At 52.0% G+C, this 21964-nt stretch overlaps 1 protein-coding gene across 1 annotated transcript in view; it reads right to left on the bottom strand.

The window, feature by feature from the left end:
- Nucleotides 1-821: 821 nt before the first annotated feature.
- Slc9a1 (solute carrier family 9 member A1) overlaps nt 822-21964 on the bottom strand; it is a 61943-nt gene continuing 40800 nt past the window's right edge. Inside the window, exons 2-12 of the mRNA XM_008836778.3 lie at nt 14356-14816; nt 11109-11359; nt 9945-10162; nt 6981-7183; nt 5251-5340; nt 4856-4926; nt 4567-4740; nt 4210-4324; nt 3926-4027; nt 3115-3187; nt 822-2604 (exon numbers count right to left, since the gene is read on the bottom strand). Of these exons, the coding sequence (XP_008835000.1) occupies nt 2261-2604; nt 3115-3187; nt 3926-4027; nt 4210-4324; nt 4567-4740; nt 4856-4926; nt 5251-5340; nt 6981-7183; nt 9945-10162; nt 11109-11359; nt 14356-14816 (2102 nt within the window). The 3' untranslated portion in view covers nt 822-2260. The remainder of the gene's footprint in view (nt 2605-3114; nt 3188-3925; nt 4028-4209; nt 4325-4566; nt 4741-4855; nt 4927-5250; nt 5341-6980; nt 7184-9944; nt 10163-11108; nt 11360-14355; nt 14817-21964) is intronic.

The raw sequence follows: 21964 nt of genomic DNA, 5'->3' as shown, positions 1-21964 counted from the left end.
GGTTCCCTCCTTTTGGGACTGCCCACTTCAGACATCATAAATCAAGCCAGCTCCAAATCCAGGTCCCAGGCTGAGCAGAGACATCAGTGTATGTTCTTATGCAGTGTGTACTGAGATCTCACTGCCCTCTGGTGGTCAGCTCCTGGAAACGTCCCTCCACTCCCACCTCTGCATCACACACAAGCATGTGTCATTCAGCAGGTACTGTCCCTGTTATACAAGTGAGAACACGGGGCTTCAGTGACTGCACTGCCCTTGGCTACAACCCTAACCTTACCAAATCCTAACAAGGTTCCACCCTTTCCTCCCCTGCTGTTACTCTGATCCAGACACACCAGCTTTTTCATGTTTTTTAAGCAGAGCGAATACCAGATTTAAGGAAAAGTGGGAAAGAATTCCTGAGAACGGAAGGGCTGCAGTGGAGTACCTCATACCAGCCCTTCTGAGACCCCGGGATATTGACCTGTGTTAAAATAGTTGGGACTTCACCGAGCCCTTCTCCCAGTGGTGACGCTCACATAGCAGTCCTAAGATACCACGTGGTCTGGTCTTCCTGACAGCACTTCCTTTTACTCACAGCACTCACACAGCAGGGTTCTGAGCTGCATCAACACCTGATGACTGCTCTTCAGCATCAGGCTGATGCCTCCCAAGGACAGGCACGTTCTATCTGCATCACACCGTATCTCCACTGCCTGGTGCACAGTAATGACCACACCCAAAACTGATGGTGGCTAAGCATTTCCATGCCAGCCTTCGAGCCTAGTTCCTCAGATGCCCTCTTTCCTGAAGTCCCTTGTTCCCGGGAAGCAGCCCTGGACTCTACCAAAAACTCACACTGATTTATTAGAATATGAAAAAGGTTCAGCTTCTTCTGTACAAGGTGGCAGAGCGGCAGCAGCTGCGGTGGCTTCCTACATGGTTGTCGACGTCACCTTACAAGGCAACTCCTGCCCCAAACAGCACTTGTATGAGGGGAGACAGAGGGGCCAAGTACCTATAACCCCATCTCTTGGGAGGGAGACCCTCTGACTATTGCACAATCCTGGGAAGGGACTGCTTGTGGGGGTTAGACAGACAAATGGGCCTGGCCATGACGGCAGTAGGGAGGTGAGCCTGTGAGTACAGGCTCTGGGGGTCCAGGATTCTGTCTACTCCAGCAACCCTGGCCAGGGCCAGAGACCCTCAGGGGAAGCCCTATTTTCCAGCACTGGGCTTCATTGCAAGCTGGGTATACAGGTGAGAGAGAGGTTTGGGTAAGAGGTGACTAAGAACAGGCCAGCAGAAGTGAAGGCCAGGTCCTAACAGTGAGGCTGGTGCCAGGAGGCCCCTTGTCAATAGCCTTGAAGAATCATGACAAGCTGGGCCATGTCTGAAACCAGTGCCTTGGGCAAAAGAGCCTGTAGGCAGAGAATGGATTTAGGGGAGGGTGTTAGACAGGCATGGAGGAAGGAGGAGGGTCAGGGGTAGAGCTCTGTCTAGCAAGGGGGTTTTAAATGGTCTAAAAACAGGAGTGCCTCTGTACTTACATGGAGGTGCGAATAAACAAAATGTAAAAAGGCAGCACTTTCTGGAGCCTCAGATAGTTCCTCCCTTGTAGCAGCCCCAGAAAGGCCCAGTGGTCCTGTTACCCAAGTCACTCCACTGTTTAAAGTGCCCCAGCTCCAGGCAGAGAAGCTCAGAGATGCTCCCAGCCTGCAGCTCTGAGTGAGGACAGCTCAGGTGGCTGGCCAGGGTGCCATGGCTGGCAGGAGTAGGGTGGGTCTGCCATCGGTCAACCCATCTGTCTCCCAGTCATATGCCTGATTTCCTCTGATACAGGAAGGCCCAGCCAAGGGCAAGGAGGGCCTGAGGTCCTTCCCTTCCTGGATAGGACCACAGTGGAGCCAGCAGCTCTTTGGTTAGAAATGAAGATTGAAGATGAAGACTGATTTGAATGAGGAGGAGGCTGGAGGGAAGGGAGGGCCTTGAGGCCACGGAGACCAGAGCCCTGGTTCCAGCATGGGAGAGCCTGATCTGGAGATGGGGCAGAGCCTGCCTCACCAGGCCAGTTGTTCTGCCAAATGGATTGGGAAGGCAGTTCTGGTGGGAGGAACTTCCCAGGAGGCAGGGGTAAGCCGTGCTGCAGTAGGGGCTTTGGGCCCAGCTGCCATGCGGTAGGAGGGGGCAGGGCCAATCCAGGTCAGGAGGCAAGGGGAGCTCCCCTGTCCCCACTCTAGTGAGAAAGTCTGTGAGTTGGGCGCTGCCCACTGATCTGGCTCTACTTCCCTTTGGGGATGAAAGGCTCGCCCTCCCCAGGCTCAGGGTGGGGGCCTGGGTCACTGAGGCAGCGCTGTATCCTCTGGGAACTGGGGCTGTCACTTGGTCCAGGGGTGAAAACATCATCGGTGCCTATGGACGAGGGTTCCTTGCTTCGCATCATAATGACTCCATCCTCATCCTCATCTTCATCCTCTTCCGTCACCCTTGTTGGATCCCGGTTTAGCCCTAGGACCTTGCCCTTCAACTCCTCATTCACCAGGTCCACCGACTCGGGTGACTGTGGGGAGGCCGGGTCGATAGTGATGACAGGCAAATCTGCCTTTGGCTCATAGGCCAGTGGGTCTGGGGACCGAGAGTAAAGCACAGGTTGGGTTTTACCTCTCAGCCCTGCTCAGCCTGTGCCAGCAGTTCCCAGAACATTCCCATGGATACAACCATCATGGTGGGCTTCAGAACCTTATCCTCAGGGGCCTGAATGACTCCTCTGTCAGTGCCTGCTCCTCCCCTGTTGCTCTCCTTGGATCTGGGTCTCCCACTGGTATCCCTCCAGAGGCTAATCAACAGGGCTTTTTCCTGAGTCATGACCTGCCTCCCTGCCAGGTGCTCTGCCTATCCTAGCTCCCATCATGGCCCCGATCCTGAGCTCCACTGGGAGTACGTCTGTACCTGGGGTTGACAAGGCCACATTGTTCCCTCTGTCAATCCCCAGCCCCTCCTGATGTGAATATAACTCATGGCATGGGAAGGTCTGACCACCCCTCAGAGTGTCTGAGTCCCATCCCTGTCAGAGCTTCATCCTCAGAAGCTGGCAGAGCAAAGCACCCAACCCTGGGACCCCTTGTCACCCCTTACCTGAGCCTATGCGGGCCCGTGATAAGGTGGGTGAGTCCAGTTTGTGAGCTGGCACCGTCAGGTAGTTGTTGATCTGATAAAGAGGGGACGGGGTGAATGTGGGCATCCCGCAGACAGAAGCCCTCTGGTGGATACCAAGGCTGTAGTTCCTCTTTAGGTTTTCCTTGTGCCTGTGCCAGCACCCACCCTGGCACTTTAGGAGCTCCTGGGAATTTGTCTCAGGCTCACGGTAAACTATGCCAGCTCCTTGGGTAGCCTCAAATGTAACTATTCTGCCTTAGCCTTGTCTCCAAGCCCACAACTGACTCTAAAGTTCTAGACCAACCAATCAACCAGCTAACAAACAGCTCAAAGGGGGACACCTGAGTCCTGAATGGTCCCCATGTATCTCAAATCCAATACATCACAACTGAGCTCAGCTCCTTACTTTCCTTCAAACTCTGTTCCTTTCTTGATATACTCCATGGCCTCTTTGGCAGAAGCACTCGCAGCCCCCTCCATTAGAAACTTGGCCACATCCCCGACTTTTTCCACTTCCATTGGTTCTAGCTCAAACTAGTAGCTAAGTCTTGCTGGTTTCACTTCCTCAGCGTCCCTTATGATTACTCCTTCCTCATCCCTCCCCCCACATCACTCCTCTGGGATAAGGACCAAACCTTCACACTATTAATAGATTTCCTTGGTCTCCTGTTTCTAGAATGGGTATATTTCCTCAGAGGAGCTTGGCAGAACCCTGGGGTAAGAATACATGAAGAAGAATCCAGATTCCAGAATCCTAGAAAGGCAGGGCCAGCTCCAGCCTGAAACACACCTTCTGCTCCAGTTGCCGGGCTTTCTGTCTCCGGAGCAGCATCTGGTTCCAGGCCTCTTCGTAGGGGTCAGCCACCAGCGTGTGTCTGTTATAGGACCGAAGCTGTGGGAGGAATAGCCATCAGGGCAAGGCAGCACCTAGAAGCTGGGCTAGAAGGCTTTGGCCATGTGGGGGGCAGGAGAGGGACAGGCTGGTGGCTGGGCAAAGCTGCAGAGTAGGTGTTGAAGAAGCACTCAGAGGAGAGCTGCTAGGCAGGGATGTAGCCTGGCTGGGCAGGCCCTTACCCGCTGCCTGGTCTTCTGCAGGTTGTTCCTCAAGATTTTGCGGATCTCCTCCTCCTTGTCCTTGGACAGTGCTGGCAAGATGCGGTCAGCACTTCCGGTCTTGGGGTTGATGTTCCTGGGACAACAGAAAATGGGTTACATTTCCATTTTTGTGACACCGGAGCCTGCTGGGTTGGGCTAGGTGGCCATGCTGGGGGATAGCCCAGGAGACTGGTCAAAATCTCAAACCTTTAGTATGGCTCCAAAGACCTTAAGCCCATGTTGATTAGCTAGAAAACAGGGTCTCCTTTGTGGCTGCCCCAGGCTGGGGTTGAAGAGGTTGGCATGGGGGTACAAATGCTACCCAAAGGTACTCACTGCATGGAGACAGTGGAGACAGCAGAAGGGATCTTGCCCATGCCTCCGCTTTCCACCAGCTCGATGGCCTGCTTCATCTCCATTTTGTGGTAGAAGGCAATGAGCTGGGGTTCTTTAGAGCGCTCACCAGCTATCAGACACTTCTTCACATACTTCTTATTAAACCGGTTGAGCCTATGGGAGGAGGAGGGAGATGGATGGGGCCAGTTCCTAGACATGGGGAGATGCCCAGGACCCCAAGCCCTTAATGCTCCTCCCCACCCTCCTGCCCACCAGGCCTGCCACCTACTTGTCCTTCCAGTGGTGGTGGCCATAGTGACCACAGATGTCCTCGATGCCTGTCAGAAGGTGGTCCAGGAACTGAAATGGGCCCAGGGCCAGGTTAAGCCTTACTACTAGGCTCCTTCCCTACCTACCTTCATCCCATGGCTCTGCTTAGCTTGGCTCTGTAGTTTCAGAAGTAACCAGGAGGTGGCGCTTTCCCCTTACTCATCCTCCAGCCCAGTACATGCACTCTGGGAATCTCAAACCATCCCCTCCTGGAGCCATTTGAACCCCTTTCTCTGAACCCACTTGAATCTAAATCTGAGGCTGGGATAAGGGAAGATAGAAAAACAAGGCCTATTTGATCCCCAGGTAAGGAGCCACCTCCTGCAACCAAGGACCCAGCCCAGGTTCCATTACCTGTGTATGGATTTCCTCGTTGATGGAACGTTTCGTTTCTTGCTTTTTCTTCACAGCCAGCAGGTCTACCAGGGGCCGAATGGTCATGCCCTGAGGGGCAGGGCAGGTGGGTGTCAGACACTGGTTCTGCTACCCTGGCAGAGAGGCTGAGGAATCTCCTTCCTCCCAGAGTGTCCCCTGAAGCAAGAAGGATCTCTCCTCTGAGGTCCTCAATCTCCCAGGACCAAAGGGTTTCAAACTCCCCATCTCCACTCCAGCACTTAGAGAAGGGGAGCCCTTAGGCCCACTTCTTCTTGGAGACTTAATAGTTAGATGACTGACAGCTCAAACACCTGAATAAGCTTCAGTGCCTATCTAACCAGGGCCTGGGTTCAAATGTGGGCTCTAGCATGGATTTTCTCTATAGCCCCAAGGAGCCAGGCTTGTGGACAGGGAGAACAATCTCTACACTGCCTCCCTCACAGGCTGTTGGAAGGACCTAGAAATAACAGCAGTAGCTGTTTACATACTTGTCATGTGACAGACCAGGTTCTCTCTACCTGTATCAGTAGTGTTAACTCTTCAATACTTACAACAACCCTAAAAGGTAGGTATTATAAATGTCCCCCCCCTTTTTTTTGAGACAGGGTCTCCCTGTAGCCCCAGCTGTCCTGGAACTCACTATGTAGACCAGGCTGGCCTTGAACTCACAGAGATCTGCCTGCCTCTGCCTCTGAGTGCTGGGACTAAAGGTGTGTACCATCACGCCTGGCTCTTTAAAATATTTTATTTATGCCGGGCATGGTGTAGCTGGGGCTACGGGAAGACCCTGTCTCAAAAGGACCAAAAAAGAAAAAAAATTAAAAGAAAAGGATGTTGGGCGTGGTGGCGTACGCCTTTAATCCTTGAACTCGGGAGGCAGAGGCAGGCAGATCTCTATGAGTTCAAGGCCAGCCTGGTCTACATAATGAGTTCCAGGACAACTGGAGCTACAGGGAGACCCTGTCTCAAAAAAAGACAAAAAAAAAAAAAAAAAAAAAAAAAAAAAAAAAAGAAAAGGCAAAGATGTATCCCCATCTAGGGCTGTATGAGGATTAGCTCCCAGAAAAGACAGAAAAACCAAGGCCCAGGCAGTTTCTCACTGTTCAAGGTCATGGGGTCAGCTACAGGAGAAGTGTACACCCTCCCACACTGGGCGCTTAAGGGAAGTGGTGTAGGGGCTGGGACGGACGTCTCAGCCCAGAAGCCCCTGACCAAAAGGCTGGAAGGACTCTTGGAGATCACTTAACCCAGTCCCCTTATTTCACAAATGGGGATCTGACACACAGAGAGGGAGCACCTCTCCAAGGGTCACACAGATGGTGGCAGAGTTAGGGCTGACTCCAGACTTCCTGGCTCAGAGACCTGTCCAGCTGCCCATATTATGCTGTTGAGATTCTAAGACATGAAAGCACTGCAACCCTACAATGAGCTGGGGTGGTGAGAGCTCAGGTCTGCCCACTACCCAACTTTCTTCAGCAGTTCTTAATAAAGTTGGGTAGCCTGATCACTTTATATCCTGATCACTGACTTCACAATGCCTCATCCTCATAGCTGAGGTACTGAGGCCCCAAAGGGGATGACTTGCCCAAGGTCATACAGCAAGGTAGTGTTACAGTACCTAGGGCCCCATTTCATGCACCACACTTTCCTCTTTCTACCAGAACAGTAGGATCCCCAAGGCAGGGGCCTGCCCATCCCAGGCCCAGCACCTGCACAAAGACTGTGAAAAAGATGACAGTGATGATGGCAGTGAGGAACAGATCACACATGGGAAAGTGCTTCTTGTCCAGGAGGTAGCCCAGGGAGAAGGCGATGGCCCCTCGCAGACCCCCGTAGGCGATGATGAACTGATCCTTGGGGGTTAGCTTGACGATGCGGAACTTGTTGATGAACCAAGTCAGGCCCAGCACACCTGCCAGGGAGAGGGGTCAGGCTGTTCAGGAAGTCCCCAACACTAACCCCACCCAGCTCACTCATTTCCTAGGTTCCACAGTCCAGGGGACTGAGGATCACTCAATCTAAGAGCTGTGTGGGTCTTTAAGAGGGTTCCCCAAACTGCATTTGTTCTGAAGATATCACTGAGCATCCCGGAAGTCAGAGGTCAGGGGACAGGAAAAGAGATACAACAGAGGGTCACAAGCAGCTACTTGTTGAAACAGATGGGCATGTGGGAGATGATCCCATTATCTCTACTTGAAAGTTTCCATAATAAGGCATTATTTCAGAGTGCACTCAGTGGGGGAGAGGGACATAGCAGAGTCTTGCATGCATGAGGACCTGGATTCGATATCCAGTACTATATTCGATCCAGTACTCTCTGCCCCCATCCCCAAACACCAAAAGTATCACCAACCACCACCAAAAACCCCACAGAACCTCCTTACAGACAGCACACACCTGCAATCCCAGCACTCAGCAAGCTGAGGTAGGAGGATTGCTCAGAGTTCCAACCAGCCTGGGCTACAGAGTGAGCCACAGAACCAGAGTCCTGTGAGGATGAAGATGAGGAAGAGTGGGGATTTTAAGACATGCCCTAAGGGGCTGGGGGAGATAGCTCAGTGACTCAAGTGCTTGCTGTGCAAGCAGGAGTTCAGATCCTTGCACTCATGTGAAAAGTCAGGGGTGGTAGTGTGAGCCTGTAATCCCAGCACTGGAGGCAGAGCCAGAAGGATCTCAGAGGCTTGCTGGCTGCTAGTCTAGCCAATTGGTGAGCTCCAAGTTCAATAAGAGACCTTGTCTCAAAAATTAATGTAGAGCGGAACAGAAGAAGACACCTGGACCTCTGGTCTCCACTAGCACATGCACGAGTGAGGCGCAGCTGGCATTTGGAGTAGAACCAAGAACCTAAGCCTGGTCCCCACGGTGACCTTTGCCTGGCGGTGAAGATCTGAGGATGCTTTGGAAGAGCTTTGGGCATGTGTGCTGTGACAACAGAATACTTGGCTCAGGGTCACAGATTGGTTTTGTACCTTGGCTCAGGGTCACAGACTGGTTTTGAACCTCAGTGCCTCCTCAGAAAACCAATAGGCTCAGAATCAGAGGGTCTTGGGCCTCTACTCTGACACTTGACATTGTCTCCAGTGTTTCCACACCCACTATGAGCATGGGCTTTCCTCCCCACCAATGATCCCAAATGGTGTCAGTATTACAGAGAAGAAATGGGAGCAGCCAGGAACCACCCAGCCAGGAACACAATGCACTACACACACCCAACAGGCCGCCCCTCCACATACTGTACAAACTAGACACACCCCACAGCCCAGGCCCTCCACACACTGTACAAGCTAGACACACCCCACAGCCCAGGCCCTCCACACACTGTACAAGCTAGACACACCCCACAGCCCAGGCCCTCCACACACTGTACAAGCTAGACACACCCCACAGCCCAGGCCCTCCACACACTGTACAAGCTAGAAACACCCCACAGCCCAGGCCCTCCACACACTGTACAAGCTAGACACACCCCACAGCCCAGGCCTTCCACACCCTGTACAAGCTAGACACCCCCCACAGCCCAGGCCCTCCACACACTGTACAAGCTAGAAACACCCCACAGCCCAGGCCTTCCACACACTGTACAAGCTAGACACACCCCACAGCCCAGGCCGTCCACACACTGTACAAGCTAGACACACCCCACAGCCCAGGCCCTCCACACACTGTACAAGCTAGACACACCCCACAGCCCAGGCCGTCCACACACTGTACAAGCTAGACACACCCCACAGCCCAGGCCGTCCACACACTGTACAAGCTAGACACACCCCACAGCCCAGGCCGTCCACACACTGTACAAGCTAGACACACCCCACAGCCCAGGCCGTCCACACACTGTACAAGCTAGACACACCCCACAGCCCAGGCCGTCCACACACTGTACAAGCTAGACACACCCCACAGCCCAGGCCGTCCACACACTGTACAAGCTAGACACACCCCACAGCCCAGGCCGTCCACACACTGTACAAGCTAGACACACCCCACAGCCCAGGCCCTCCACACACTGTACAAGCTAGACACACCCCACAGCCCAGGCCGTCCACACACTGTACAAGCTAGACACACCCCACAGCCCAGGCCGTCCACACACTGTACAAGCTAGACACACCCCACAGCCCAGGCCCTCCACACACTGACTGGATAAGCTAGACATACCCTACAGCTCAGGCCCTCCACACACTGTACAAGCTAGACATACTCCACAGCCCACGCCCTTCACACTCTGTACCACACAACACAGCCCTGTTGGTACAATATGCTATATACACCACAGCCCAGCTCCTAGGCACATTAACACATAGATACAAACTACACCATACATATACACCACAGCCCAGTCCCTATAAACATCAACATCCAGCCAGGTATAGGGGCGCAAGCCTTTCATCCCAGCACTTGGGAGGCAGAGGCAGATGGATCTCTATGAGATCTAGGCCAGCCTGGTCTACATAGGCCAGCTGGGGCTACAGGGAACTCTGTCTCAAAAAGACCGAAAAAAAAAAGAAAACCCCAAAAACCAAAAAACCCATCAACACCCACATATGCATCGACTACAACCTAGCCTCACACCATATTGCACATAGCTGCCCCATAGCCTGGCCCTTCCATACAGTCATGCATACACACTCTACATACACACATTCCTCCCTTGACCTGTGTCTGGCCCTCACCAAGCACCCGGGCGATGAGGCAGAAGAGCAGGGTGCTGATGACAAAGGTCCAGTTCCAGTGGTGGGAGCCAGCCACAGTGGAGACACCGAGGAAGATGAAGATGAGGGTCTCGCTGACACTGCTCCACATCTTCAGGAAATATTTGATGGTGGTGTGTGACTTGTGGGAGATGTTTGCCTCCACGTAGGGGCGCATCACTACTCCTGAGGCGATCAGTCTGGGGTTGAAGAAGAGCAGGATTCAAGGTGAGTTAGACTGCTCTAGTACCTACTATTAGCAGGCTAAGTAACTGTTTACTGATTAACTCATAAGGACCAAACACCGTTGTATGCTTTGCACACCTGTTTTCACTTGTTCCCTGCACCAAGGATACTGGGCCAGAACAGTTGCATTTTTCAGGCAAGTGGTCTGACTTGGAAAAATAGTCGCCTCCACTTGCCAATGGAGGCAAGTGGCAATGCTACAATGCACACTAGGGTCTGTTTAACTCCAAAGACATTGCCTTTTCCCAGAGCCAAGGGCATCTGCCCAATGACATATTCTGTGGACACTTGCGTTTTTTCCCTCTGCTTATGATGCTCCCCTGATGGACAAGGGGTCCCTCCAGGGAGCTTTGGTCTAAGCAAGCTTCCTCCCAGTTGCCCAGAATCCCCCAGTGTAGACTGGCCTGTGCACCTCCACTGCCTCTCCACAGCCCACAGACCTCAGACCTTCTAAGACTCAGGCTTGGTAAGATGCCTAGAAAGCCCTTTCTGGGGAACCTGGGGGAAGGAGCACGGGGGAGCTTGTCAGCTCCCATTCTGGGACTCCCTCTGTGACAAAGGAAGGAAGGAAGAGGCAGTGCAAAGACCTATGACTTGAAGTTCAGGCCTTCCTAGGGCAGCACCAGATTCTGCTTCCTGTGCCCTGGGCAGGCCCTAATATGGGTCATTTTTGCCCCATCTACTTCCAGATAAGTATGCCTTCTTCCGGTTCCTGAATCCCAGAGTCCAGTGAAGTACCTTCTTCCAGGAAGCCTGTAATGACCTCAGCCATTCAAGAGGCTACAAATATGAAGCCTGGAGGTCAGATGCTGGGGAGCTCCAGGTGACCACAAAAGCCTGGGGACCCCATGCCAAGTAGCCTCCCCTACCAAGCCCACCACCTGCCACGCCCAGACTCACGCCATGATTCCTGACAGGTGGAAGAGCTCAGCTGACAGGTAGGCCATGTAGCTGTAGAGGAAGACGAAGAGCGGCTCGATGACCCGGATATGGGAGGTGAATCTGGAGGTGAAGGCTGCGATGACCCCGTAGACCACGCCCACAAACACCCCGCCTAGGGCCACTACGAAGAAGCTCAGAAAGCCAAGGAAGATGTCCGAGATGCCCACTTGTTCATAGCTGGCAAACTCCTCAAAGAGGTGATACAGGACCTGGAGAGGGCATTCAGGCTGGTGGGCAGGAGGGCATAGCCATGGCTCCCTGTGATTGGCTCATGCTGATCCCATCCCCTCTATAGACTGGCTGTACCCAGGTCACATGGTTGCAAAGCAGCCCTAGTGCTAAGTGAGTGTGCAGAACCATGGCATGGTGGGATGGGAGGATGGGGGGTGGGGGTGGCTGCCAGAGGGGTTCACTGGAGGACTGCAGCACAGCCGGCTGGTTATGAACATCAACTCAAGTTGTGCAGCCAAGTGGGATCCTGGCTCTGCTGCTCCATAGTATCCATGGCTTATGACTCAGTCTTCCTGTGCTTTGGTTTCCCACAAGATGGGGACAGATGGAGCACCCATGGTCCTGGCTGTCATGAGGATTAGGTCAGTGAAGTGCTCAGTGCTATACTGGGCACCATTCATTACTACCAGAAACACCAAGTCTCTCACTAAACCATGCCCTCTCTGGATTTGTCTCTGCTTTAGCATAAAGCAGGTAAGTTCAGACAATAAGCTAGAACAGGACTTGTTATCTGAAAATCGATGTGGCCAGGTCATACCCAACCTGGGACCTTCTGTGTGGAGCTAGGAAAGCTTAACAGGCTCCCCAGGTGGTTACAATGAACAATTAAGTTCAGATGCTGTGGAACTGAAGACTCTCTAAACCTTCCAGACCTGGACTGGAAAAGTTTCTGCAACACTACTGTTACACACGTCTTTATTGGTATATGGACCTGTTCCCTTGCTAAACTGAGGCTCAGACAAATCAACCAACATGCTAGAGGGCCCCCAGCCAAGGAGAGGTTCTGGGCTCAGAACTTGTTTCTTCCGCCTCTGTGTTCTACTGTCTTAGGGGCTGGCACCATGGCTCCCAGCGCACTCAAATCCAGCCCTGGACAGCTCTGCCAAAAACCAGCTGGCAAGTTTCTAGGCCTGGAAAGAAGGGGAAGCAGGCATGAGAGGGTGACAGCCTCAGGTGCAGCTCCACGGTCGGTGAAAGAGGGCATTCACACCTGTACCAAGTGCCAAAAAAGACCCAACTTGGGCCTGGCAGGAAAGGTAGATGCTGGGTGCTGGCCGGGCCCAAGTGCTGCCTGGTTCACAGCTATCTGGGAGGCAGGATGGGCCTCAGCAGGTGTGCTCGGTCCTGAGAAAAACTCACTTCTGGCCTGGGGATTTGTGGGTGCTCATGATCTGCCACATGGGCCCCTGGAGCAGGTGGAGAGCCAAATCTTCCTTTCTGGCCTTGCATTATTGCCAGTGGTCTGACAAGAAAAAAGGGAAGCGACATGGTGTAGACCTGTGTGTGGGCTCTGGACTAGAATGCATAGCCTTGACCCCGGCAGCATCTCTACCATTCTGGGACTCCCTTTGAGACACAGGAAAGGAGGAAGTGGCAGGGCTGAGACCTACAGTAACCTCATAACACCCCCATTTCTTCATCTGAGTAAGATGGATAAGAGTGTCATGGAGTTACTTGAGGCTCAGAGAGGGCAAGAGGCATTCAGACTGGAAGTGCTTCAACACCAGCAATTGCCACTATGACCACCACTGTCAGGAGACGGGCACAGGTCCAAAGCAGCCAGATCTGCATTGCCATTTGATGCAAGTGCGCCACAGTTCCCAGTACTGTCAACTGAACTCACACCCAGCACAGCTGGGGGGGGTCATCTTTGGCATCTACTGGCTTCAGACAGATATTAATGAGCAGAACTTCCACGGGAATCCCAGGAATACAGGCTAGGTCCTGTATGCCCTGCATCACAGGCGAGGAAGCTGAGGCCTTGTGGCAACCCTGGGCAGGGGCTGGTGCTTGAAGAGACCAAGATGGAGGACTGGATGATCAGGCCAGGGTCTACATGGCGCTATGAGAAGCAGTGAGGGGGCAAAGGAGGAAGTTGAGGCCGAGGCTAGTGAACAACACTGTTCAATGTGGAGGTGCTGAGTCCTGTGGGGATGGAGATAAACAGGGAGTGCTTATGCTAGCAGGGACCAGGCATGCACACATACATGCCTTTTGTGTTTTTTGGTGTGTGTTGCCATTCTTTTTAAGAGTTCAGCTTTGGAGAGGACACGAATGTATGGACACATACCTATTTCCTGAGAAAACTGGCTGGGTAGGTACATGTAAACACAGTGCTCCAAGTACAGATCCTTGCTAGGCCCTTGGAGGAAAGCACTAATCTCTGCCCCTTGACAGCTGTCAAAGGAGAGGTCCAGAAAGGTACATGCTCTTGCTTAAAGTCACATAAAAAAGTCAGCCAAGACCTACATACTTTACTTATCATCTTCTAGAAGTTTGGAGAGGTAAGACTCCTTTCCATGGTCTTAGCCCCAAACCCTGTACATACCCAATTCTTGTTTCTTGGGTTTTTTGTTTTTTTTTGTTTGTTTTGACACAGGGTCTCCCTGTAGCCCCAGATGGCCTGGAACTTGCTATGTGGACCAAGCTGGCCTTAATTTCACAGAAGATTCACCTGCTTCTTCCTCCCAAGGGCTGGGATTAAATGTGTGTGCCACTGTGTCCGGCACATAGGAAGTTCTTAAAACAGCCAACAGGAAAGCTAAAAGGTCCCTCAGAGATGAAATGGGCTATAAAGAAAGTGAGGCCTGAGGAAGCTAAGTAATTTGGCCAATGAGGCTGCAAATGACCTATTAAGGCCAAGAGCTCAGGCCCTGGAATGGGCAGACCTGGGTCTGGCACAAGGGCTCTGTCACATTGATTCATATCTCAGTTCTAGCACATTCTAGCAAGTTGCCTAACTTCTTTAGGCTTGTTTCTAGCTCTGTAAGATAAGAATAGCAAATCTCTACTCAAGTTTTCCTGAAAATTGAGGGAATCCACGTTCCAATGCTTAGAGTGGTGCCTGGCACACGGCAAGTGTGGAGGGACAGGAGCTATGCTTATTACTGTTATAGTTGATGGATGAGGGATGAGGGATGAGGGATTGGATCTGTGTCCCATGTGCATGTGATCATGGCCCCTGGCCCCTCACCACAGTGACAGCATCATTGAGCAGGGACTCCCCGAAGACCAGGATATGTAGCAGTTCGTTGATATGGATCTCCTCAAAGACAGCCAGCACAGCCACCGGGTCCACGGCTGAGATGATGCTGCCGAAGAGCAGGGTGTCCAGCAAGGTGATGTTATTGATCTGCTCGCCTCCCACTAGGCACACAGCATACAGGAGGCCGCCCAGGAAGAAGGCGTTCCACAGCGTGCCCACCACAGCAAAGATCAGGATGGTGCCAAGGTTCTCTGTGAACTGCCGCAGTGGCAGGAAGTATCCTGCATCCAGGATGATGGGCGGAAGTAGGAAGAGGAAGAAGACGTCTGACTGCAGGAAGGGAGGCGTCTCGCCCACGCCCTTGATCAGGCCCCCCACCAGCAGCCCCACCACGATCAGCAGGCAGCTCTCCGGGACGATGCTCGAGATGGTGGGGATCACATGGAAACCTGTGAAGGGCGAGAGAACGGGAGGCCGTGGGCTTTTCGGGGGAGCCAGAAGAACAGAAGGTTGGGGACAGGACTGGGGACCAGGAGGGCAGCTGGCGAGAAGTGCACAGGCTTGGTCTCAGAAGGCCGCTCTGTTAACTCTCTGAGCCTCGGCTTCCTTGCCTGTAAAACGGAAGGGATAATACCAGCTTCACAGGGTTGTGGTATAAAATAAATGATGAGTTTTACCTAAAAATTTTTCATCACATTTATTTATTTGTGTGTGTATGTGTGTGCACGCCCACCATGAGGGTGGAGGTCAGAGGACAACTTGTTGGAATCGGTTCTGTCCTACCTTGTGGGTTCCAGGGATTGAACTCAGGTCCTCAGGCTTGGTGAGTGGCAAGCACCTTTACCTGCTGAGCCATTTCTCTGGCTTGATATTTTTAAAGTACTTTTCTTTTCACAGGACATTCACAATAGTCTCTGCTAGTGTCATAAAACATTTGAAAGCAGCAGCTCTGCATGCCTCTAGAAGGCAGAAATTAAACTGATTACCAAGGTGCAAAGTATCTAAGGCATTAACCTATGTCTGAACCCACACATCTTTCAGGAACAAGTTCAGGGAGGCCAACTTGTGCCCCACACAGAGAACAGCCTAACAATTCTGTCTGAGGGAAGGTGGGGCGCTCCATGTCAAGGACATGCCAAAGGCAGACAATGGATGGTTGAGAAGTGGCATAGGAGACAGGAGACAGAGGAGAATCAAAGAGCGTCAGTGCCAGAAGGAACTTGGGGACAACAGGCCTGGGTCTGCAAACCTGCAGAGCATATGCAGTGACCTCCAATCCCAGACTTGCAGGCAGAAGTCGGCTGTACATAATCACAGCATGCTTTCCCGAGGACACCAGGCAGCTGCTCCAGACAGGGTTCCAAGAGGTCAAGAGTCATCAGTTTTCGGCAAGTGAAACAAAATCTCTTTCCCATCCTGCTTCTAGCCCAATCCCACTCTAAAGATAGGGCAACTAGGCTGAAAAGGTGAAGGGGCCTTGTCCAAAGTGACACAGCAAATCAGGAGCAGAGCCAAGAAGAAATCCAGGTCTGATCCCCAGCTCCCATCAAACTCTGTAGTTAGGAAATTTGAGCTCTCCTAGCCTCCGTCTCATTAAGGCATCCATACACCCCTCTGCCTGACACCCACCAACCATTTCCTCAAGCGGAGCTGGCCAGCAGCAGCATGTCATTCTCGGCTGTGGACCACCCTGGGGCTCCAGGCCCAGGCTTCTATAGACACCAGGTTTGGTAATAGAGTCCCATGTTCCCTATGAGCTCTATGGTTTGGTTTGGTTTTGGAGTAGGGAGGTGGGTGAACACCTGGACACCCAGCTGTATGTTGGGTACTAGATTCCCAGTGTCAGCTTGGTCAAGAGATTGTGAGCCCTTTGCTCAGGAGACGCCTCCTCTTCTTCCCTTCCTGCCTAGTAAGCTCTGAGCTGGCAGATTTCACATTATACACATAGAACTAAGGACAGTAGGTGTTCAACAAATATTTGCCGACTTGACAATGCCCAGGTCTGGGACATACCCACAATTCTGTGATATATCTGGCCAGACCCCTGATCTCATTACTCCCAAGACCTCTGGGAAGGAGGGACATTTCTCTTTATGCCAAAACTTCTCCTATGTTCAGGGACTGAGACACACAATGGTAGCACGGACATAATTTCCACACCGTGCCAAGTTCCCAGAAGACACTCAAAACATTGGGGTGGGGGGGTAGTCTCCATCTTAGGGTAGGAGGAGACCTCAAAGCCATCTTGTACATTTTCCTGATTTCAAAACAGTCACTCTGTGCTGAAAAGTTCTCTAGTCTGCAGAGTCTACCAATAACACCCAGTGTTCAGCTGGCTAGTCCATGGAAAGGTTAGGTCACGTTGGTCTAAGTCTCCGGCTGTAAGGGAAAACATCCAAACTTTCAGCAAGCCTTATCATCTGGTCCCATCTCATGTCTCATTCTCCTCCTCAGTCCCTAATATCCAAATTCCTTGCAACTGTCCCCAACGAGCCATTCTCTTTGTCCCGCAGACCTCTGCCTAGTCTGCCTCTCCTCCATTCCTGTACCTCCACCCCAACCACGTGGCTGGTTACATGCCCAGCAGCCTCCTCCTACAGGAAGTGTTCCCTGACTACCCATCCTGTCTAGGGTAGGGCAAGTCGTCTGTGGTGCCTCTGCCTCTCACAACCTTCAAGCCAGTCATCACCCAGGTTCTTCTTTCCCGGGCACCCTCTGAGGTCAATCAGATGAAGAATGAAGACAGAGATCTGCACTGCCTGAAGGGAAGATGGGAAGGTATGGGGCTTGCTACACTGCAGATCTTGAATGGTTCCCCACAGCCCATTCTTTAAAAGGTTGGCACTATCTGGAGAACCTGTAACAGGCAGGGTCCAGTGGGAGGTTTTCAAGTTACTGGAAGCATGTCTTTTAGGAGTGTGTGGCCCCTCCAGGATCCTCTCTTTGCTCCTTGACTCATGATTTTGTTCTCCCATGGAATTCCACCATAATCTGCTGCCTCACCACAGGCCTAAAGCAAGGGAACCATTCAATCTTGAACTAAAACCTCCCAAACGGTGGGGTAGAGGAGATGGCTCAGTGGATAAAAGTGTTTGCTGGTCCAGCCTGAGGAACAGGAGCTTGGATCCCCAGGGCCATGTAAATGGGAGGTGGGAGTGGTGGCTTGCCTGTAATTCTAGAGCTCCTGAGGCAGAGACAGGGATCCCCAGAGCAAGATGAGGCTAGTTGAATTGCTGAGTTCTAGGTTCAAGGAAGAGACCCTGCCTTAATATATAAGGTGAAAAGCAATATAGAGGAAGACTCTGACCTCCATATCAAGCACACACACGCACGCACACACATACCCCCCCCCAAAAAAAAAACCCTCTAAAACTGAATCAAGATGTTAAAGTATTCTCTTTAAAGTTGATTCAGTTTAAATCCTGGTGGCACAGACCTTCCCAGCACTTGGGAAGCAGAGGCAGTCAGATCTCTGTGAGTTTGAGTTTGAGACCAGCCTGGTAGGTCTTACATAGAGAATTCCAGGCCAGTCAGGTTACTTAGTAAGGCTCTGTCTCAAAAAACAAAAAATAAAGCCAAACAAAAGATTTACTTTTATTTTTATTCATGTGTAAGTGCACCTGCTACAGGTGCCTGTGGGGGCCAGAAGTGGGTTTTGGATTTCCTAGAGCTATGGAGTTACAGGTGAGCCGCCTGATGTAGGTGCTAGGAATCAAATTTGGGCCCTCTGGAAGAGCAGTAAGCACTCTTAACCAGTTCAACCCTCTCTCCAATCAAAAGGGAGTAGAATTCTTTTAATTTGTTTGTTTTGTTTTTTGAGACGGGGTCTTACTATGTGACCCTGGCTGGCCTCCCTCCCCAGTGCCGGGATTAAAGGCATACGCCATCATGCCCAGCCTAGGAGTACAATTCTTACAGGTATGAGCCACAAGGCAGCCTCTCAAGGTCAAGCTCTAGGGGCTGGTGAGATGGCTCAATGGGTAAAGAAAGGCATTTGCTGTGGAGCCTAACAATCTGAGTTCGAGTTTGATTTCTGGGATCCATATGGTGGAAGAACAGAACCAATTCCCATAAGCTATCCTCTGACCTCCACATGTGCACTGTGACACACACACACACACACAGCTCTAGCCAGCTGACCCTCCTCAAGTGTCATAGGCCCTGCCCCGGTGTTAGCAACAGCACTGCCTTACAAGACACAGATTAAAGAGACAGAGACAACTCAGGTCACACAAAAGATAGTGTCTATCTCCATCCAGCAGGAAGGCTGGGAAAATGCCTCTCACCCTCTGTCCTATCGGTCCAATCCAGAGCTTTCCTGGCCCATGAAATGCCAGACAGTGAGTGAGCTGGCATGCTAAGATGAGCTAGCCACAGCTCCTGCCTGGAAAGGGGTGCTGAAACCTTGGCACATGCCCTCTCACACCTAACAGCCCTGTAGGATGGTATCACCCGTTTTGCAGAAGACAAGCCTGGGCTCGGCAAGGCAAGGGTTAGGGAGGGTTCCACTCTAGCGCTGGCATCTCAAACCTGGAGCAGAGATACTCAGCCCTTTGCTCCAGTGCCAAGATGGCTGTCCTGGGCCCGGGGACAGTGAGGTTAAAGCTCAGACTCAGAGACTTTGAGAGGAGCTCATGTGGATGGCTGTAGTTTTCTGGAATTTGGGACCTTCATCACAGGTAAACAGCTGGCGTTCCTACAGGACAGACGAACTTCGAGAGGCAGGTTCCAGGCTTCCTGACCAAGGGACTTTCTTCTACTTAGAGATGGCTCTTGGGGTACCTGGGCTGCCGTTATGTTCCTGGCACCCCTCCCCACCCCCCACTCTTTTGTTTGGCCCTGCTTCCCAGTATTCTGCAGGAGCTCAGGGCCCTGAGGGGCCTCTGGGCCAGAGCAGAGCCAGGCCCTGGCTTTGGGGGAGGACCTGGATCTGTTCACTCTAGGCCTCTTGCCCACAGTGGGTGGCACATTACTGGAAAGGGCTGGGGCGGGGGTGTCTGTCAGGAGGAGGAGGCTCCTCAGGGAAAGGAGGGCTGTACCGGCCTGTGGTCTGTCCTAGCTTGTCTCTCTCCCAAGATCCTGATTCCAATCTCCTCTCCCTGCACCCCCAAAGAGCCTAAAGTACAGGAAGCTGCCTCACACCTGTGCTGAAAGGGGCGTGAACAACAGTGTCCCTGGGATGTTGACAAAGGGTCAGCATTGCAACAAGACCCCAGGATGCCAAGAAATGAGGCTCCTCCAGGGCTCAAAACTGTGGCAGTGGTGACCTAGCCTGGATGGAATCTGGGTGGGATAAACACGGAATCAGATCTAGAGATAAGGGAGCTAGAATGGAACTCAGAGAACATTTGATTCTCCATTTTGTGGCCAGAGAAATGGAGATTCCAAGAGAGCCAGTTACCTGTCAATGATCACAGGTCCAGTTCCACAGAGCTCTAATGCTCTAAGGACAGTGATCCCCTTAAGTTCCACAGCCTCCCTCCAGGCAGCAGGTCCTTCCAGGGCAGCATCCTTCCAGGGCGGCTGGGCAAGGTGTGGAATTCCACACTCCCCAGCCCTGGACAAACCCTTGGACACAGCTCCAGGCTGGTCTTCCTGTGAGAAGAGGCTGTGGGAGGGAAGCAGCGCTCATTCCTTCCAGGGTAAGTGGTCATTTTAACATGCATGCACACATGAGCATGCTGACAGAAATGTCACCAAATTTCAGCTTCACTGGGGGCTCTCAGGCCCTCTGCAGCTGCTCTGCCCTTCACCATGAGAACATTTTATTTACATTTCTCAGACTGTCCCCATCTGCTCAGGCTGGCGCAGTAGAGCAGGCAGACAAGGCTGTCCCACGTTATCCTTGGTTGCCAGGGTGACATGTTGTTGGTCCCACTTCCCAAAGCCTTCCCCTAGCTTGGGAAGTTAAGAGGGGAGTGCTGTGAAGTGAGGCCTCTGAGGTCCACCAGTGTGAAGTCACTAGGGACCCAGAGATAGGCTGGGGGCTCTGCTGCCCTAATTCCAGGTCTGAGGACTGCTCTGGGGCGGCAACTCGGCCAGGTCCCAAGGGATTCCTGTTGCACAATGATTCCATTTCTTTAACTCCCTCTTCAACTGCCCCAGCAACCAGTCTCAACTACAGCAATGAAAGGCAATACCTCACAAGGAAAGCCCAACACGCCACAGCTCATAGTGTGTTCTCAGCCTTTTCCATCTATTTGCTCCTCACCACAGCTCTGAGAAAACCCAATGTTACAGATGTAGAAACTGAGGCACAGAAAGGCTAAGCAGCTTGGCTCAAACTCACAGAGCCAGAGCCAGTGACTGGGATATAAACGTAGACATTAGAGTCCGTGTTCTTAGCCATTCCTTCTAGTTTTATTTTGTTTCCAGGTACAGCATCCACCCAGGACTACGTGCAAAGCAGTTCCCAGAGGACCAAGGTAGCCATTTCTTTCCATGAGTCCTTCTCCAGGGAAGCCTCCCCAGGGTTCCCTTCCTCTCTCGGGGGCCTCCTGAAGGCTGCCCACCTTTGAAGGCACCCTCCTGGAAGCTCTCTGCAGTGAGCTCAGCCAGGAGGGTCATCTTTTCTACCAACTCTTAGGGCAACAGGTAGGACTTGATTCTCCCCACCACCAAGCTCAGCTGTGGGACCCAGGCAGCAAAAATGGCTCAGAACAGATTCAGCCAGTGCCTCAGCAGGTTCCCAACCAGATGTGCAGAGGAGAGAGAGTATGGGGCAGCAGCTACCCATCCTGTGTTCCCACAGCCAGCAAAACAGGTGTAGCCATTGACTAGCAGGGTGGCCCTGGCAAGTTACTTTATGTCTTCTGCCCTCAGCTTGCCTACCTGTAGCACTCCAGAGGGCACCTGGAGCAAAGAGGTAAGGACAAAAGATGTCAAGCAGTGAGTGAGGTGTGCAGGGCATTCCTGTAATCCTAGCTACTTGGAAGGCTCAGGTAGGAGGATGGCTTCTGAGGCCTGCCTGAGAAACTTAGAATTTGCCTCAAAAACAAACAAACAAAAAAAGCCAAACAATGTAAAATGTGATTACTATTGCTCTTACAAGTGTTATTAAGGGACCAGTAAGATGGCTCAGTGGGTAAAGTGCTTGCGGTGCAAGCCTAGCAACCCAAGTTTGATTCCTGGAACCCAGGTAAAGATGGAAAGAGAGAATCAACAACTACACAAAGTTGTCCTCTGATTTCTGTGTTGTTGTATGTGCACCCACAAACATGTTCCCCCACACATCATACACATATAAACAAATTAAATAAAAACTAAATTTTCTTCATAACCTGAGTATGTTATAAATACAGTATCATGACCCGTTGGTGTGCATGTACCGACTGCTGGGCTAAAAGGTCCCCAAGACTGGGAACTTCCCAGACTCATCTGGGTCCCTTGCTTCTAGCATAGGATAAGTATTAAGCACTTATGGACTGAGATCAAACTGACTTGTTAGGTGTGACTCATAGAAACAAGGAAGGCAGAAGGGATACTCTGAGCTTTTACAGGAGTTGTGTTAAAGAGAGCAAAGCGTGCCGGGCGTGGTGGCGCACACCTTTAATCCCAGCACTTGGGAGGCAGAGGCAGGCGGATCTCTGTGAGTACC

The sequence above is a fragment of the Nannospalax galili genome, unplaced genomic scaffold, assembly GCF_000622305.1.
Source record: "Nannospalax galili isolate Female #2095 unplaced genomic scaffold, S.galili_v1.0 scaffold1798, whole genome shotgun sequence".
Classification (NCBI taxonomy): domain Eukaryota; kingdom Metazoa; phylum Chordata; class Mammalia; order Rodentia; family Spalacidae; genus Nannospalax; species Nannospalax galili.
The sequence above is the reverse complement of the archived record's forward strand: the minus strand, read 5'-3'. Positions and strand labels throughout refer to the sequence as shown.